This window comes from Acinonyx jubatus, chromosome C2 (genome assembly GCF_027475565.1).
Source record: "Acinonyx jubatus isolate Ajub_Pintada_27869175 chromosome C2, VMU_Ajub_asm_v1.0, whole genome shotgun sequence".
NCBI lineage: Eukaryota > Metazoa > Chordata > Mammalia > Carnivora > Felidae > Acinonyx > Acinonyx jubatus.
Window position 1 is genome coordinate 135,876,176 of NC_069384.1, and position 20,654 is coordinate 135,896,829.

A 20,654-nucleotide genomic window follows, 5' to 3' on the forward strand; every position below is an offset into this window, starting at 1 on the left:
ATCTGGATCCAAGTAAATATTTTCATAAAAAATATGACTTGGGGGTCAACCTTAAGGAGTTAAATGTGTAATTTGAACCTAATATATTTACCTAAATATTTTGCATTTGGGGGTATTCACCTTGATTTGTTCTGATCAGAGCCATTAACCTCCATTAGGATAGTCTTTCTGCTCTCAGATTAAGTATCACAGCTCTGTCGTATAGGACAATACAGAACTCACCACAGTTCTTTCACAGTGGAGCCCGGGACAGTTGGGGTGCACCACACCTCTGTAGTTGTAACTAGGTACAGTGACCCTGCTTGATCCATGGGGGGACCATCTCCTGTTCTCATTATTTCCAGGTATATATGGGCATTTTGTAGTGGCCAGTGGACAGCCAGTGCTTTAATTCACCCTCAGAAATAACTGTGCTCATCAGTGGTACCAGATTTAGCTCAAAATGAGAAGCCAGTGACACAGATCTCTTACATCTCCTCCCTTCTTTGTTTCTAGCTCCACTTCTTTGACTTCCAATGGTTTCTCCCAACCTTTTCCATCTTCCCTTATTCTAGGGTATCCAATTCTGTATTTTCCCTTGACAGAATAAAAGAACCATCTGAAAACTCTCGTATAAGATATTAAGTAGCCTGCCACGCAAAAAAGGATGAGACTAGAGCATAAAATGGATCAGAGAAGTAAAAACCTAAATAAATATAAATGTTATGATAATATTAAAAATTATTGCTGTCATCTGCCAAGTAAGTTACCATGTGTCAAACTGTGGGCTAAACTTTATGTACATTATTTTCATTTAATCTTTCCAATAGAGATACTACTGTCTTGATTTTACAGGCAACTGAGGCTCCACAGATGTTAAACATCTTGCTTCGGGTCACATAACTAGAAAGTACAGAGTGAGTATGTGAATCTGCATCCACTTTTTCCCAAAGCCAACACAGAGTTGAAAGGGTCATTCAAGGAAAACGGATCATTTTCCACAAAATGTAGTCATCATTCATTCAGAATTCTTGGAGGGTAATTAAGCAAACTCTGAATAGTTCCAAGTTCCTGCCTTCCAAGGCATCTCTTCCATTATTAATACTAAGAGGAAGAATAGCTACTATTTATGTAATGCTTGCAGTGTGCCAGACACATTCGTAACCTAGAACACGATCAGTGACTATAACTGTGGGTTCTAAAGTCAGACTGCCAGGCTTTGAATCCTTATTACACCCTTGTGCGATCATGAGCCTCTGTGCTTTGCTTAACACCTCAGATTTCTCATTTGTAAAGTGGGGAATAACAATATTCCCATTAATATACTGTTATCATTAGAAATAGATGAGATAATACAAATATAACTCCTGGGACTGTGACCACAACTGGGATGCATTCAGTAAAGATTAACTAGATTGTAGGTAGTTCTTTATTTTTTTTATTGACAATTTTTTTCATGTTTATTTTTTAGAGAGAGAGAGCGTGCACACATGTAGGGAAGGGCCAGAACGAGAGAAGGAGATACAGAATCTGAAGCAGGCTCCAGGCTCTGAGCTGTCAGCATGGAGCCCGACACGGGGCTCGAACCCGCGAACCGTGAGATCATGACCTGAGCCCAAGTCAGATGCTCAACCAATTGAGCCACCCAGGTGCCCCAGTAGGTAGTTTTATTGTTGTTGCACGCAAGGCAATGTGCTGAGCAACTTACCTACATTATTGCACCGGATCTTCTTAGGAATTCTGAGTTATGCACTATGGTTATCCTTACTTTACAATTAAGACAGATGAGGCCCAGCAGGGTTATGTAATTTTCCTAAAGATACAGAGCAAGTAGTGGCAGAGCCAGGATCCTATCCCAGACATTATATCTCCAAAGCCTGCCTTGTTAGCAGCCGGTACCCCGACTATTGTTGGACAACACTATTGGTTAGACAGCATGTCTCTATCTGAAGCCAAACTGTGTCGATGAAATGTAACCCCTCGGTCTTAGTTTCTGTTTTTGATAGTTTATACACATCACTGAACCATGAGAATTTTCTTTCTCCTTCCTCCCATCTAATGCTTCACCTCCCTGCTCATCCACCCCACCCCAATAAGCCTGTTTCACTAACTTCTCGACACAAGTAATTTGTTAAAGATATTCTAGGGAATATGTACAAAAAATGTATTCAATCCAAATCAAGAAAGCAATGTTCATAATGTATTTGACCAACACCATCTTAAATTTAACAAATGCAGATTTAAGGATCAATGGTTTTCTTATGATGGAAAATAATGATGGAAGCAATCCATTGAAGCTGAGTTTCTCAGCCAGTTCTCTGAGAGGAGTCAGTTCTGTGTCCTTCTTTGCCAGCAGGAGAGGGGCATACGTGTCCACATTTACTCTGCCCCAGTGGGGATAGGGGTTCTGGCTTGGCAGCCCATATTACCATATATACCCACAATGCACTGGGACTGCATTTCAGTAATCAGCAACTTTAGAAAAGTTATATGCCTGTTGCAAATTTGTATCATAGCAACATGCACATTTTTAATAAATAAATGGTTCTCCAAATAACTTTATTCACTGAGGAGAAATTTCAGGTTCTTGTCTCTCAGTCTGAACAGCACTTGATGTTCTGTTCTTCCTGTGTTGAATCTAAAAACCACACAAACTTTCTTCTCCCTCTGTAAATTATTATCACAAGTGGAAAATACTTTGGTTTTCAGGGGATGGTAAAACATTGTTTTTCAAAATTCTCCAGAGTTATTAAAGAAACAATGTCAAGGATGAGAGTTTGATTTAAAAGGTTGAATCTCTATCAGATATCATTTTTGTATGTACTGCTAGAAAACTGACTTGGCAAAGGAGATGTTCTGATTTCATTTCCAGTCAACTCATGTCTTGAGTTTTCCTCTGAAGAATCTTGCAGTTTAGGGGGAAGTGGAGGATAGTGGAATGGAGTAACAGAAAAAAAATGTTACAATATAGAAAATTAAATAATTTTTTACATACATAATTATGTGAGGAATTATGTAGCTGAGCCAAGGAAATCGGGCTAGGTTCCAAGTAATCTCTATTGAAATGTCAAATATCTTTATTTTCATTCACACCTCATTACTATCCCACTCTGTCCTCTATGGTTTATGGTGAGTGACCAAACACAGGCCAGAGACTGCTCCTGTATAAATGTCTCTATCCATCGGAAAAATACCCATCCAGCTTCCATAAACAAGAACTTCATCATTTAGGAAGATCATGCCATCCCTTCCGGTATGGCTCTAGGCATTGGCTAGAGCATTTCAACATTTTTTTAAAAATAATTTTTATAATGTTTTTCATTTTTAAGAGACAGAGTGACCAGGGGAAAGGCAGAGAGTGAGGGAGATATAGAATCCAAAGCAGGCTCCAGGCACAGAGCTGGATGTGGGGCTTGAACTCATGAACTGTGAGATCATGACCTGAGCCGAAATCAGATGCTTAACCAACTGAGCCACCCACCCTGAGTGTTTCAACATTCGGGAATGCTCTCTCATCTGGAAGCCTTCTGTGGCTTCCTTTACCTGTTCCGCCAGAAGTTAGGTACTCTCTCTTCTGATTTATGTAACATTTTGTGTATCATCCTGACATTATCTACACTTATTTTGTCTGCATGTTCATTTACTTTCTGGAGTGTGAACTTCTCAAGACAGATGCTATCTTTAAAATTTCTTTGTTTTTAATCCAAATTGTTTAGCAAATTTTTTCGAGAAATGTTTGTTGGATGGTTGGATGGTTGGCTGGATGAATTAAAGGATAAGACTTAATAGTAGCAATCTTGGCATCACTACCTTTAAGATTCACAGATTAAACACCCATTGATTTAGGAGATGATTAATTTGAGTGAAAAGAGTAACTAATTTGGAAAGAGTGAGACTTGGGTTTAAATACCTATGACAGTACCTACTTGCTATTTGGTCTTGCTCTGAATGCCTAATTTCTTAGACAATGGACTACTTTCATCAATCAATCTTAATAAAGTTTACCACAAAGGATTTTTATAAATATTAAATAAGATTTTGTATATAAGGTGTCTGGTCAATTGTAAATATTCAATAAACAGTAACTATCGTTATTTCTATACCTAAGAACCTCTGTACATTTTAAAACCTATTTTTGGTCTTAAATAAAAAGTATTGAAGACCTCCCAGCACACACAAATGCATGCATAGGCATTTCTTCCTTAACACTAATGTTTAAACCAATAGATGATTTATCACACACACACAACACACACACAATCCTGAGTACAAAATATCTGTTGTTCTCTGAAAATACATTTGGTTTAGGAACTCTTGCTTGTGTGTAAAAGGCATACAAAATAATGACAATGATAATGATAATAATATTAGCAATATTTATATTGTGGTTATTACGTGGCAGGTACTGTTTTAAACATTTCACATATATTAGGTTTGTTCATGGACATAAGAACACTATGATGTATATGTACTATTGGTTTCTCTATTTAACAAATGCGGAAACTTAAGCATGGGGTAATTAGATAGCTGACCCTAGCTCATACAGTTTGTAAATAGCATAAGCTGGGCAAGTTGACTAAGGTAGCAGTGACATCTGGCTGTCACCAGCAGTGACAACTGACTGGGTGGCTCAGTCAGTTAAGCAGTCTCCAACTTTGGCTCAGGTCATGATCTCGTGGTTTGTGAGTTCAAGCCCCACATCGGGCTCCCTGCTGTCAGCAGGGAGCCTGCTTCAGATACTCTCCGCCCCTCCCATGCTCATGTTCTTGCTTTCTTTCAAAATAAATAAACTTAAAAAAAAGGAATGTTCTTTTAAAAAAATGTAGCAATGACATGAAGTCACCTCATTATGAAATCAGTGGCTGGACAGGAGCTATGCAATATTGGCATGACAGAATACACCCAACCTTATCAAGCTAAACATAATGGCAAGGAAGAATGACTTATAAAAACATGGTCTTAAACGCTGGTCTAAGATATGCATAGTTGGAACAGAGGCTCAGATTCTCCCCCCCCCCAAGTGAAGCATGTCCTTTTATTGTTTGCTGTCCACTAGCATCTGAAGTCTCAAGACTCTCAGGCATGGTGAGTAGCAGGAAGGGATGCTCACTGTAAGTGCCCAGATGCCATGGGATTTGGAACTTGCAATATGTTGTGTGTGCTTTGCCCCTGAAGTGGAATGCAGTGATATTTGGGGCATGTAAACTCTAGAAGGGGCCTCAGCTATGTGATTACATAAACTGGTATCTATAGAAGATTTATACCAAAGTGGAAAAATTCCTTTTGGGAAAAAGCCTAGTAACAGTGGTGACACTATTCCTATGTTATTTTTAATACCAAAGATTATAAAAGAAGGCCACTAAAGGATGTCAGAACTGGCAGCTTTTTCAGACAGTGGTTTAGGGTACACAAGAATCACCAAGTCAGGGTGCGTGGGTGGCTCAGTCAGTTAAGCATCGACTTTGGCTCAGGTCATGATCCCATGGCTCCTGAGTTTGAGCCCGTGTGGGGCTCTGTGCTGGTAGCTCAGAGCCTGGAGCCTGCTTCAGATTCTTTGTCTCCCTCTCTGCCCCTCCCCTGCTCACACTCTGTCTTGCTCTCCTTCAAAAAATAAACGCTAACAAAAAGAATCACCGTGTCAGTTGGAAACAGGTAGGACATGACCTTCAAACCTCCTGATTCTCTCTTAGGTAGACCCCAAGAATTTGCATGATGAGCTTTCCTGGTGATTCTGATGGGGGTGGTCTATGTACCACACTTGGGCAACCACTGCTTGAGGGCATCTTTAGTTGTTTAATAGCTGAAACCATTTGTTTTAAATGCTTCAAAACCTGTTTAAAATTACAGAAATTAGCTCTTGACACTTGTCATTACCCTAGATCCTAAGGTATGCAGGCATTGTTATACCCAAACTTGGAAGGCAGTTAGTCTCAGATACATCACAGATGATAAAATGATCCTTCATTAAGTGATAGAGATACGTTAGTCCTCAGAGCTTTCAGGATGCCATCAGGAAGACAGATTGGCCCTGCAATTTTTTTCTACCGTATTTAAAAGTCCATTTCCTGTCACACATTTCACCTGCAGTGCTAGGACCCTTGTTCATAGACAGTGGAAACAGGCCAAGTGCCTTATGGAGAAGTCCTGGGGTTCCGTGATCTCTAACTGCTGCTAAAGAATTCACCAGGTCTAGCAGAGCCTCTTCTTGCTGCTGTGTAATCGATGGCCCTTTAACATCAATCTTATCGCTGTATTAAAGTGACTACAACACACTGGAGACTAAATAAAAGGAATTTGAGATTTGAATAGAACAGGTATTGCCAAGAGCAGTGAAAGGGTTGATGGCTGGTCACAGATTTTTGCACTTTGGTCTGAACATCTTACATCACTTTACTGGAAAAGAATAGACAGCCAACAGTGAAGGGCTCTGAATCTGAAATGAGCTCAGAACTATCAGCACCATCATCATCATTATCATTGTGATCATAGTCAACATTATTATTCCTCAACAAATTTAATTAAAAGCTGTGACCTTCAGCCTGTCGTACAAATGATTTCTGGTTATCTATTCTTCAGATGGATTGTAGGAAGTTTTGCTATTTTCTCTACAAAAGAGACTGATGAAACATTTTGCAGCATACAGTAGAAAAAATTCGGCATCGGAGTTCTTGATCTAAATATTGTCTCCAAAGCTTACTTACTGTTTAACTTGGGGTAGCTGCTTGACTTTATTCTGTTTTTTAATAGCCAATAAGTACCCCACGTTTAAGTTTCCCTATTGTCTCATAATAGCTTTTATCACTTTTTTTAATGTTTGTTTTTGAGAGAGAGACAGAGATAGAGACAGAGACAGAGCATGGCGCAGGGGAGGGGCAGAGAGAGAGGGAGACACAGAATCCAAAGCAGGCTCCAGGCTCTGCGCTCTTAGTGAAGAGCCCAATGCAGAGCTTGAACTCAGGAACTGCAAGATGACGACCTGAGCTGAAGTCGGATGCTCAACTGATTGAATCACCCAGACGCCCCGCTGCTGGACTTTCCTGATCTTACTTATTTCACATTTGTAATATGGGGATAGTAATATTTTTGCCCTTGTAGTCAATACGAAGATAAAATTTAAAAAGCTGAAGCATGGGATTTAGCATACAGCCTGGCACCGAATATGGCTTAGTTACCTTCCCCTTATTAAAAAGCAACATGTTTTATTAAACACAAGGCACTGTATAGAAATGTGTATTATTGGAACGGTCCTTTTATCATCTATTTCAACCCACTCATTTTTAAATTGGGAAAAGCAGGGTCAAAAATAAACTGTCCATACAATTATCGGCCAAACCAGGACGTTCTTGAGCTTGCAATGGGTTAATGGCTACACCATTAATAAATGAATGAATTATTTAGTGATCACCCTGGTGCAACTGGTATAAATTGCAAGTTTCTAATCAGCTTGCCCAAAGATAGCCACTGACTTGCCAATGGTCTTAAGAATTAATGTTAGCCATCTCTTTTGTTCTCAGTTCAGCATTCTTTCTGACTATGCCTGTCTCTCTGAATATCTTATCCTTGAATTATATGAATGATCAAATAGTATCTTAAAGAGTTATTGAAAGTATTCATAGCTTTCCAGAGACCAGGCTAAAGCCTATCTTTCCCCTCGGCCCCTGTACTGCTTCCCTTACTCCTTCTCTCCTGAGAGCACACCCTCAGTTAAAAACAAAACAAAACAAAACAAAAAAACTTTCATAAGAATCTCATTTCAGGCTCTGCTTCTACAGGACCCAACCTAAAGATAGCAGGCTTGATTTTGGATAGCAATGGACAGAGTATTTGAGAAATAGAAAAGATAGTTGAAAACAAAGTATTGAGGGCCTTATTCTGCTTGTGTGCTCCCTCCACCTTTGATGATAAAAGTGGAGGCCTCTTTGGATCAAAAAGTAGGCAAGCCCCAAAATTATAAACAACCCTTTAATGGGAAGGGTACAAATTGCGGGTTAAAGTTTTCCAAGAAAGGTCAGGTAAACCCAAAGGGGGTTGATCTTTCTCCCCAAAAAGATATGTTAAAGTCCTACCTCCAGACCCCGAGAATGTGAGCTTATTTGGAAATAGGATCTTTGTAGATGTAATTAATTAAGATGAGGCCATACTTTACTGAAGGAGGTGCGTCCTAAGTCCAACATGACTGGTGTCCTAATAAAACATAAAAGAGACACAGTCCTGTAAGGAAGGTGATATGAAGACACACAAAGAGAACCCCAATGTTCAAATGAAGGCAGACACAGGGCTATGCATGCATCAGATTACCAGCCACCACCAGAAATTAGGAGAAGGCTCAAAACCGTTCCTTCCTCTCAGCCCCTAAGAGGAAACCAATCCTGCCAGCACCTTGATTTTGGCTTCCTAGCATCTAGAGCAGTATGAGAATGAATTTCTGTTGTTTTCAAGCCATCAAAGTGTATGGTAATTAATTCAGCAGCCCTAGCAAATTCATATACCTAAGTATACAATGGCAGTGAGTTAGCATAAACTGGGCTTTTCTTCATAAATCTGATGGAACCATGACTGTACCAGCTGTTGTTGGCAATTGTGCCCCCCTAGCTCTCCCACTTCTTACCTAGAAGAAATCCAGAGAAAAGGAAATAGTGGCCAAAACAGGCCTCATTTGCTCTGATCCTATATAGCATTTTGCTCCCATCCAGTGTTGCATCTGAATCAATCACAGGCTTGCAGAGGCTATGTTTATGTAGTCCTTCCCATTCTAACTCAATCCAGCCCACCTGAAATGCTCTGACACTCTTGCAAATAATTCTGATTAATGAATAAAACATGATCAACTGATAATTAGCTTTTGAAGGTGAACTCTTTAACAGGAGGGTAATTTGGTAATGTTCTAATTGTTTTTCCCCAACATTAGACCTTAGCTGACATTTGGTTTTAGCTTCAGCATAACAATTCCCTGTTTAGAAAGACCATGAGCAATTTCCTAGGACTTGGCCAGAAATTATTCTCAATGTCTGGAGTACACGCTTCAAAAAATGTGAAGTTGTATGTTAGTTAAGATTCCAAATCTAGTTTTCGCTTAGGCTCATGACTTGGAATCCTCAGCAGAAACATGATCAGCCATGTTTTTTGTTTTGCTTTGTTTTCGGTTTTTTTACTTTATTTTATTTTTTATTTCTAAGGAAAACAACATGAAAGAGACCTTTGCTGTTAGATGATTAGCACTTTAAAAATCATAGATGTTAATATTTATGTCATTTGAGTCAGGCAGAATTTAAGGATAGACATTTTGAATGCTGATCCTAAATGTGGGAAAGAATGGGGGTTATTTCAAAAGTTAGTAAAAATACTTCTGTATGAGTTTTTTTCAAATTAACAACCTGGCACTTTACATGTGTATGGTGCTAAAAAAAAAAAAAAAAGAACCAAAATGTATTCAGCAAAGGTATGTTCAGAAAAATTATTATTTCTGAATTTTTTTCATATTTTACATGAAGAAAGAATCACAAAGATAAGGATGTGTTTCCATATGAACTATGCTTGGTGTTTCTTCCTGAAATCTGGTGTCTGCTGTAAACTGAAGCCAAAGTCTCCTTTAGAGAAATGAGAAGAAAATGGCAGAATCCTTTCCTTGAATGTGGTCACCTGCTGGCTGCCCGAATCAGATCTTTCCTGGGTGTCAACTCTAGAAAATCCCACATACTCCCATCATATTCCAGTGAAGGGAGGCTTTACTGAAATTGATGCTTGCAAAACATTCATCCTTTTGAAACTGCGTATCTAAAATGAGACTCAAAAGCATTACAAGATAAAGCCAGCAATGACAAATTGACGGAGAGGGTAAAGGGTTGAAGAGAACCCTGAAAACTAGCTGGCAAAAAAGTAGGTGGTGGCTGAGAATCAAAAGGCCACGCTGGAGTTTGCAAACCAAATGATCACAGTGGCCTGGCAGGAAACAATTGCTATGATCTCTGAGTGTACATCATAATAAATTGCAAAACTCTGCCTTGTCCAAAGGGGGCAGTCACAGTTCAATTGCAGCTAATAGTTGCCTAATGGGAACGCAGTACTAGGGCTCTCAGATTTTTCTGATTTGTCAAGAAAATCAGAATCTCCACTTAAAAAAATGCTTTCGGGGGGGATGCTTGGGAACTAATTAAAATTTGCTTAAAAAAACCCACAATACTGTTCATGCAAAAAACTTTTTCAGCCCTATGGAAACATGGCTGTTATCTTGTAACCTCGTCTCTGCGCTGGAATTTTATTTTTCAGCAAGGACCAACCACAGGTTTCAATGTTAGAAGTCAAGTGATTGTTCTGCCCTACCCTTAATTGAAATGCACTAAGTCGTCAGTTTAAAGATGAGACCTCTTGGGGGAGCCTGGGTGGCTCAGTCGGTTAAGCACCTGACTTCGGCTCAGGTCATGATCTCACAGTTTGTGGATTCCCGCCCCGCCTGGGACACTGAGCTGACGGCCTGGAGCCTGTTTCGGATTCTGTGTCTCCCTCTCTCCCTGACCCTCAACTGCTGATGCTCTTTCGCGCTCTCTCTCTCTGTCTCTGTCTCTCTCAGAAATAAACATTGGTGTGTCTGGGTGGCTCAGCGGATTAAGCATCTGACTTGGGCTCTGTTCAGGTCATGATCTCGCATTCATGAGTTCAAGTCCTGTGTAGGTCTCTGTGCTGACAGCATGGAGCCTGGAGCCTGCTTGGGATTCTTTGTCTCCTGCTCTTTCTGCCCCTCCCCCGTTCATGCTCTGTCTCTTTCTCTGTCTCAAAAATATACATTAAAAGGATGAGAATTCTTGTCTTCTTTTTTTTTTTTACATTTATTTATTTTTGAGAAAGAGTGGGGGGAAGGACAGAGAGGGGGGAGACACAGAATCAGAAGCAGGCTCCTGGCTCCCAGCTGTCAGCACAGAGCCCGACGCAGGGCTTGAAGCCACAAGCCGTGAGATCATGACCTGAGCCGAAGTTGGTCGCTTAACCGACTGAGCCACCCAAGCGCCCTGAGAATTCTTGTCTTTCCAACAAGGGAGAAAGAAGGGACGATGGAACAGCCATCATTCAGAGATGGACAAAAAATAAATATTTTACTCTTTGTCCCCCCTTCAAACAACACATTTCTTTTGAGAAACAGTCACGAGACACATGTTCTGTGAGTTAAAGTTTTAGCTGACACTTGGAACAACCATATTATGGAGCTTTTTTTGTACTTCTCTGAATGCTAAGACATTGCAAACAAGTAGACTAGAACATATGGAACACACGCTTCATTTGTTTTAATATAATATCTCTCTTCCAAAGAACCTTAAAACTTAAACTAAGAAGGAAGGATGTTTCCTAAATGGATATATTACCTATGGATTTTTTTGTGAATGACAGGAAAATTAGCAACCATCTTTATTTTATGAACTAAGTGAAGACTAAGAACTTAAATGTGCTAATTTCCTGAAACCACGTATAATGTTTTGTACCTGGACAATTTCGATATTGTCGAGGTGAGAGGGATTAATGGCTGAGGACATTTCTAGAGCTGCTGAAGGAACCAGGGAGCTTCCATCACATAAAAATACCTCTAGTTTCTTTCCTTTATTACAACTGAAAATTTTTAAAGACTTCCTGAAAACAAAATAAAGATCAATTTGTTCACAGCTGAAAGTGTAACCTATAGGACCAGAGACAGGATAAAATGTTCTATATCTTACATTGCTGAGTCAATAAAATAGATAACAGCTTCATTTCAAATAGGGAAAATTATTAGCACATGGGGAGATTTTGTTACATGACTTAAAACAGAAGAATGGCATGATACAAATTATGTGAATGACCTGATTATCAATATTTTAGATTTAAGACTTTACTGGCATACAAGGGGCAGTTCTTTGGGTCTTCAATGAAAATGAATAAAAACAGCAACACAAATAATCATAATTCAAGTATCAGAATGCAAAACACACACACACACACACACACACACACACAAATTTCATCTCGATGGTCCAAGTCTACCTGGGGACATCTAGAACCTCCAATTAAAGGTTATTCAGCACAATTTGGCAAGATGAAAAGAGCAAAGTCATTTACCAAACATATGGGCTATAAGGTGGCACGAATTTGCATCCTGAGCAATTTGCTTTCTGCTGCTCAAGATCCCTAATATGCAGATGAACAAGGAACATGCTAGTTGTATGCCAGTGTGGCATCATTTTAGCTGACCAATGAATCAGCCATATCTGTGTGACTATAGGCAAGGCAATTTCTTTGATTCCTAGTTTCTTTTTTTCTTTTTCTCTTTTCTTTCCTTCTTTCTTTTTCTTTCTTTCTTCCTTCCTTCCTTCCTTCCTTCCTTCCTTCCTTCCTTCCTTTCCTTTTTTCTTTTCCTTTCTTTTCCTTTCTTTCTTTTCCTTCCTTCCTTCCTTCCTTCCTTCCTTCCTTTTCTTTCTCTTTTGTAAAATCAAGAAAGCTACATATACTGCACCTCTTTCAAATACGAGGTATTATTGTCTTTGGATAAAACTTTGTCAAATCTTTTGCCAAGTGGTTGATATTGGACAAAGTCCTGCTTATATTTTCTGAACTATGAGGATAAAGAGTGAAAAAAAGAATCACATAATTTTGTTCCCTTGAGTAGTTTTGTTGCAGGGTTACAAAAATGTAGGGCACACCATAGCCTATTTTTAAAATTTCAAAATGTGATTCAATGTTTTTGAATGTTAATGCCAAAGTTTCCTATCAGAAATCTGGTTGTCAAAAACAAATACTGCCTTCAATTTGTGGTCACTAAATGCATGTGGTTTAGCTATTTTTAGGTTTTGAGACTAAGGCTCAAATTGGCTGTGAGTAAATAGGCAAAGTCATCACTCAATTTATTTGATTGAGTCTATTTAAAGTTCTATTATTAAGAATAACCATTAAAAATAGCCAACCCCCCAGGTTTTATGAGAGTTGAATATCTCATCATCCATTAGCTAATACTAAATTTTTCTTTGACCACTTTTAGGAGGCAATTTAAAATTAATTGTAAAGTTCCAGTAAATTAAATATTACTAGCAGAAATGAATGACTACAATTAAGTAAGGAAACCTTAGTTGAATTGACAAAAGATTTTGAATGATAAAAGGAAAAAATATGACCAACAAATTTCCCAGTAAAAACAACGTTCTTAGCATAGAGTTCCATGTGTGTATAAGACTAGATGTCTTAAAATCTATTTTAAGTTTTGGGGTTTTTTATTTTCAGGACAAGATTGAGGATCTAACATAGCTACAAATGACTTTGGTTTGGCATCAGATCAATTCCCCTGAATATATGTAGGAATATGAACACTGTAAGTATTAGATGCATTTTAAAACAACTTTATTGAAGTTTATAGGAATTAGGCTTAAATTTTGGAACCAATTTTGAGAATCAAATGACTTACGTTTACTAAATTCAGATTTTTGCTTAGTGTATCTTTGTAATCACATTGTTACTCCTATTTTTTTTCAGAAGGGAATCGTCAAAATATCAAGTGAGTTGACCCAGTTTCCTAATAGATAATTTGTGTTGAAGCCAGAGAGCATGTCCATTGTTTTGTGATGATCGATCTTATGCCTAGATCCCTTAACCACAAGCCTTTTCCTCAATTTCCAATACTTCCACATACTTTTTCCATAATCCCTTTAAAAAACAGATGTTATCCCAGGAAATTCTTTTTGACTATTTCATGAAAGCTAAAATTTCCAGAATCTCAAGAACTTTATTACTTTTCTGTATCTAATAATATAAGCTGACTGTCATAATAGATGCAAAACACTTACTGGAGGGTCTTTACCCAACATTAGCCTTGTCTAGTCCTGGTGTCCAATGCTGAAATTATACAATTAATATATTTTAAATTCAGTTGACAAGTATCCAGTAAAACCCACATTTTTATTTTTTAGTTAATAAAATTCCATACACTTTTACCATGGCTTAAAAACTCCATAACTATGTTTCTCAATGGATTTGTGTCTCACTAGATTTAGATAATCAAAAAGCCAAATGACTTTAACAAATTTTGTTTCCTGAAAAAATATAATCTAGGTCCCCAATATAGGATTCTCTCTTTGATAATTTTCTTTAGTCCTGTTTTACCATGTGTTGCATACTACCTGGATTTAAAGATTTCATAGTTTCAAATTCTATATTGAATGTCAGAAGCTTGTATTAAATGTTACAATTGCATTACCCAACTCAAACTGCTAGCATAAAAACGTTACTAGAGAGCATAGTACTTTAATATTATACCTACTTGACAAACTCTCCAATGCCTTAAATTTATTAAGATTCTCAAATGTGAAGTTAGAGTTTCTCGTCTTAAAATAACAACCAACCTGATCATTGGAGGGGAAAAAAAAGGTAATACCATGATTTTGAAAAAGGATGCATTCTCTATCACTTCATGTACACACACACACATACACACACACACAATTAACCTTAGAATTGGTCACTGTTCAAGTACTTATTTTTAGTTACACTTTTTTGCTTACAAACCATTTTAGATCTTCTCTTTGGAAATTGCTTTTAGAGTTGACTCGTCAGTCATAAAAAGAACATGAACCCATTCTCAGTGGTCTTTGTAAATTTGAGCAAACTCCAAGATACCCCACTTGATCATGCATATTAATCATCAGGTTTGGCCTGGAATGCATCTTGGCAGTTTGTAGAGTCAACTTGAACATCTAAGAAAGATGGCTTTCTGTCACCGAAAAGAGTAAAAAGATGATCAGATTGAAGGTAGTTCTTGGTTCTTTCACACCTGAGCAAGCCAAGGAATTTTTCAAACTCTGTGACCTTTTGTAACTTGCATGGACTTCTAAAAAGCAGCACATAGAAGAGTTTTCCAGTGCAGAACAGGCCTTTCATCACCATTCATAATTCTGGAAAGCTATAAAGCCATTCCTGGAAGTAATGATCCTGTAGGCCACCTAAGAATGATATATCAACATATCAACATATCTTTCTCTGGAAGCCCTGATGCTACTCTCAGAACCAGTGAGTAGACAATGAAGACTTGCCATATAAATGATCCATTTCACTTCCTGGTAATAGCCTTTGCCATTGTTATAAAGCATGCCATAGAAAGACCAGAAGAGATGCTCTAGAAATAAATCTACACTTCTGGTGAAAACCAACAGAAATCAACATGTAAGACATTCAATGTCAGGACGCAGTTCAAATAATTCTTGCTGTAACAATGTCGAGAGCATCACTGATATCCTTTGACTGTGGAAGAAGTGGTCTTACTAAGGTGTCCATTAGCTAAAACACACGCAAACACAGGGAAGAATTAGTGATGGAGACCATTACTGCTGAAGAGAGAAAGCACAACAAAAGGCATAAGGATGAGGCATTTAAATATCTGTTGCTCCCTTCCACACATGCACTGCCAAGTTTCTATTGCTTTTATTGGGGTTTGTCTTGTTCAAATTTTATTATGTTCTAGATTGAGAAAATAGATGCAGTACATCCTTTATGACTTTGTTGTATGTCCAGTGTGAATTAGCAACTCCTCTGATAATTGTTGAAATCTACATTCTGATTGATTAGATGAATGACCTATAGCGTGGTATATTCAGGATGGAGAGGAATACAGAACACATTTCTGGACACATGCAAATATGTGAGTAGCTGAATGGGTCACTACAAGAAAGCAATTTTATTTTCGAAAGGATGAGAGAAGTGGTTTTTTAATGCCGAAATAGAAAACCAGCTCAGCCATATTACTGATGAAGAAATTAAGGGCAAAGCATTAGTCAACTATCTAATTATTATCCTGCTGATCAGAGACAAAGTCTACAATAGACTGACTTCTTTCAGATCATTGTTTTCCCTACTAGTTTATGATGCTTTCCTGTATACAAAGAGCTATTCACATAATGCTATCCATGAGAATGCACAGGAAGGTAGTGCTCTATATTAATTCATATTTGAAGGAAAAGGTCTCTACACCACTTGAATTATTTAGCTCTGTGATCTGATTTCTTCAAGAAAGTCGAAAATTAAATGGGTGTGGGGGCAAAGATATTAAGTTACAATTTAATTATAAGTGGAATTTAATGCCATGTGTACTATGTATTGGTTCTGTGCCTTAGAAACTTATATGGGTACATAAAACTTTAACTTTGGATAAACTTTGAATAATCCTATTTTAAGAAACTTTGTTGTCTTTCAGTTTTCTGTTTTATGATTTCCTGCTCTTTTAATTTCCAAATGAGTGTGAATGGTCTCTTGGTTAAATAGTTCTTTGGCAGCAAAATATGTAGCACCTTTCAAGAAACCAAATTAGATCTCTGATGATAATGGCAGTGAATTATCACAGTGGATGAAGGGAGGCCTAATGGTACCTAAAGACTGCAGTCTTTACAGATGAGGCAGTGATGCCAAAAGCCAACCATGTTTGCTCACATGAATAGAACCCTTCAAAGATTAAGACCGGTGACAGGAACAATTTGTTATGTGTAATCACCTGTTTTCTCAAAAGAGAAATACAGTACCTCCCCAACGACTGTTTCCCATTTGTCTGGATGATCTGGATGAGGTGTGGCAATGCTTTGTCCAGAGGCATTTGGTTCTTGCAATGCATTTATATCTGTTTCAAATGAAATCGTAGATGCTTCCTCTATCACTTCCTCGCCATGGGTGTGATGCATGGGAAGGGATATATAACCATAAAGTCAGACCACCCCTGGGGATTTTCAGAGCACCAATGCTGACCAATCTGAATTATTGATCTTTATTCATGAAAAAGGTTCCCTACGGGAAAGGATATAGCTTTATAGCAGTCTGAACTGTAATAGATGTTGATCTGGTGTTGATAAATATGTGGAGTGGGGGGAAACAATTCACAGAAAACCCACTGTAAGTTCTATAGTTAGGCTTCATCCTTTATTAGGTAGTGAGTAAAAGACAACTGATGATTACAACTCCAATTTAAGAGACCATTTAAACAAAAATGGTTCCATAGCGAAGTGAGGCAGAAGGGAGTTAGGTATTTCTGAGTTTTCTCATATGGCTGATGGAGAAAATATGGCTGATTTGTTTGCTCCCAGCAAATCATTAAAGTTAGTAACACCTTGTGATCCAGGACTCTTTGCATCCCACAGGCCCTGACTTCTAGTGGACTGGCTTGTTCACTTTGGTGAAAATGGGGAAAGAATAGCAAAAGCACAGAGTAGTGAGATTGTATCAGTTAACATCAGGTTCTCCAATAGAAAGAGGTTTTCTCAGGGGTAAAGGTTGTTGGATAAGGATTCAGGCTAACTTATAGCGAAAGATAAAAATATTTGACAAAGCAGAAAAAGGCAACTTAAGTTCAAATCAGTCAGAAGCTGGTCACACGAGATATAGACAGAGCCCCAAACAACAAACTCATGAGCAACTTTCCATCTGACTGAACTAGTAGGGTCTGTGAGTGAAAAAAGGAAACACTTGCTAACACCAGATTGTAGAGGTATTGGTAAATGTAAAATCACCAGATACTCTCAAAAAACAAATTTTAATACTAACCAACATGTTTAACCAGATGTGTATGGTTTGAAATTCTTTTTACCAAGGACTAATGAAAGACTTTTTTGTCTTGTCTGCCTGCCCTCCTCCCTTTTTCCCTTCCTTCCTTCCTTCCTTCTACCCTTATTTTTTTGTTTGTTTAACAAAAGATATATAAAGCCAACTGCTTTAAAGATACGTATATATGACAAATGTCTATAGCTAGATAGATGGTGGAGAGGAACTCCAAAGACCACGTTCAATGTTGAGCACCAAGCACGCTATGGGTGTTTCTTAAATATAAAATGACAAATGCTAAATACCTATCTCTCAAATGGTTTCATCTTGAATCTTTATACCTCTCAAAAAGTTACTACAGTTTAGATAAGAGCAGTTTTAGGAAGGCCATATCCAGCCCTTCCCTATATTTTAAATAGTCTTTACAAAACCTTTTCAAAAATATTTTTTTTCTCTAAACCTAAATCATGTAGGGTTGATTTGTACATGTTTTATCATTGTTCTAAGTTTGAGTATCCTTGTTGTTATTAATGCAACAGACTGGCTGCATCAAACCCCATCATAGTGATAGGTATATGTTAGCTTTCTATGGGAAAAAGCAAATAGCCTTTATCACAAATTAAAGGCACAGCTATTTTTATGCCATTCGTTACCAACTTAATGATAACATGTAACATGGGATGGTTATATAATTATTTTATATAGATTTTCTTTTTATAAGTTATTATCTTAATCTTTCTAACATATATACAATATACATATATTTATATATACCCCTGATAAATCTTGTTTTAAAGGTAAAACATCAACTCCTTTCAGCCTTACGGTGAACACAGAAGGCTGCCAGATTTCACAACTCCACTAGAGAAATGATGGTCAAGTGCGTCCTACCAGGTTTTTTTCTAACACTATATCCTTGGTCTGCAATCAACTCAGATTCATTTTTCTTGTTTTACTAACACTTAAATATATATTAATTGTTTATATCATGTCAGTAGGAAATCTAAAAAACAAGAAAAAGCCCACAACAATAGCTAACATCTATCATCATATTCAAAGCAGAAACCTTTGCCTAAGACACAGCCTTACTGGTATGATATAAAGGGGATATATTGCAGAGATGCAATATTCTCTGTTTTTTTGTTTTTGTTTCTTGTTTTGGGTATACACTAACATGAAAAACCTTTACTTTGCATTATCATCTTAGGTCGTGACCGTTCCTTATCCATGAAACAAAACACTTGTACTGATTTCTTTCGAAACACCCATGATGCACGGGTTTACCTGTTTTCAGATATAGTTTCATTACAAAGCCTTCCCGATTCCCAGCAATACTGCCTCAGGGTGGGAAAATGAGTACTTTGTAAGAAACTACCTTTATTAATGTCTCCCCTATGTCGATGCTTAGCCCTGCTCTCTTGTCCTCAACTTAAAGTCTTACAAGCTGGACAGGAGGGGGAGAATGTGGACCAGGAAGACCTCCACAAACCCTCTGGTGTTTGTTTATCGTTTGACTGTTTACTGGCATGAAATAGTTGTTCATTCTACCTTTTGCGACTCTTTAAAACCTAGTGGCATAGATTGAGACACAGCACTATTGTTTTACAAGACATCTACTGTATCTACTTTTGTTGGGATAAATACCCAGTAATTGCTGTCATAGCAAGAGGACCAGCACGGGTACTACTATTCACAGTGTTGCTTTTGTGTGTGTGTGTGTGTTTTTTTATGTTTTTTTGTTTTGTTTTGTTTTTCTTCTTTTCATATTATCTTAATCTACAGAGTAAATTATTATATATATACACTGGAACCAGTTAATGCCCTTACAATGTATAGTTGTTTCATAAAGCAGGAAAGACAATGCAGAGGGAAATAGGTGCCCAAAAGCACAGTCACAAAGGCTTCAGAAGTTCTAGATACCACTACAAGTCAATGCTGGAGATCACTTCTAAAACAATCAATGTTCAAGAGGAATGCTTTAATTTGGAGAAAATACCACCCCTCCCCTCCCCCCCCAAACCTCCCTCCTTTTTTTTTTTTTAATTTTTTTAAATAATCTTTTCAATTCACTATCAAAAGTCCTGGCTCTTCGGATATACTTTAAACTATAAATAAACACTGCATAGTTCTCTTTTGTTTTGTTTGTTTTGTCTTTTGAAAAATTATTGCAGTACAAGTACTCCCATTTGGAATTCAGTAAGGAGCAAACAGCACAGGAGTGTGGGCGGTCCGAATAGGTCCAGGAGCTGGCCGCAGGAGTGCTGGAGGCAGCGCCGAGGTCTGGAACAGTGTTGCCGCTGGGGCAGTTCGGAGACTGAAGGGGGCGTTCACTGCCACGGCAGCAGCGGCCGCTGCAGCTGCCAGTGGGTTTGGTAGAATTCGCGGAGCCAATGGCTTTGAAGGTTCTTTTGAAAATACTAATTTTACCTGCAAGGGAGAGAAGAAGAAAAAAAAAAAAAGAGGGCAGAAGGACAAGAGTTTGGGCATCTACACTCAGAACCCAAAATGATGGGCAGCTTTTAAAATGTAGCAGTTGGGGCGCCTGGGTGGCTCGTTCCTTTAAACATCCGACTCTTGGTTTCAGTTCAGGTCATGATCGTTTCAGGTTGGTCCAGGCCCTGCATCAGGCTCTGCACTGAGGGCGTGAAGCCTGTTTGGGATTCTCTCTCTCCCTCTCTCTCTCTCTCTTTGCTCCTCCCCTGCTTGCTCTCTCTGCCTCTCTAAATAAATAAATAAGTAAATAAATAAATAAAGCAGTAAACAAGTACAAAGATGAAATCACACTTGTGAATGATCAATAAAAATAATGGGAAGTGTAAACATCTTTTCTTTGATAGAGCTGGAAGATCACTGAAGATGGCCAATCTAGGATGTTGAAAAATCCCCCAGAAAAGTACTCAGCAACCTTACTTTATTTTTCTCAATTAAGTATCAAAGTATTCATGTTGAGAAAAAAATAGGGAGTTTTCTACTCTTTACACACACACACATTAACTGTCATGGGAAGATATTTTTAAAGGGAGATTTATTAATGCTGTCAGCTACTAGGAGCATATCCTAGTGTACAAACTGAGTTGCACAGCAAGGTGTGAGGTAGTAATAAAGAGAAATAAAAATAACAAAATTCCACTTGCAACAAAGAAGAAAAG

General features: G+C 38.0%; 1 protein-coding gene across 5 annotated transcripts in view; it reads right to left on the reverse strand.

Moving 5' to 3' along the window:
- Positions 1–13,868: 13,868 nt before the first annotated feature.
- Positions 13,869–20,654, reverse strand: part of ZNF385D (zinc finger protein 385D) — an 886,977-nt gene continuing 880,191 nt past the window's right edge. For all 5 annotated transcript variants that reach the window (XM_053221511.1, XM_053221512.1, XM_027061946.2 and 2 more), the window contains one exon: positions 13,869–19,932. In XM_053221511.1, the coding sequence (XP_053077486.1) occupies positions 19,699–19,932 (234 nt within the window). In that variant the 3' untranslated portion in view covers positions 13,869–19,698. The remainder of the gene's footprint in view (positions 19,933–20,654) is intronic.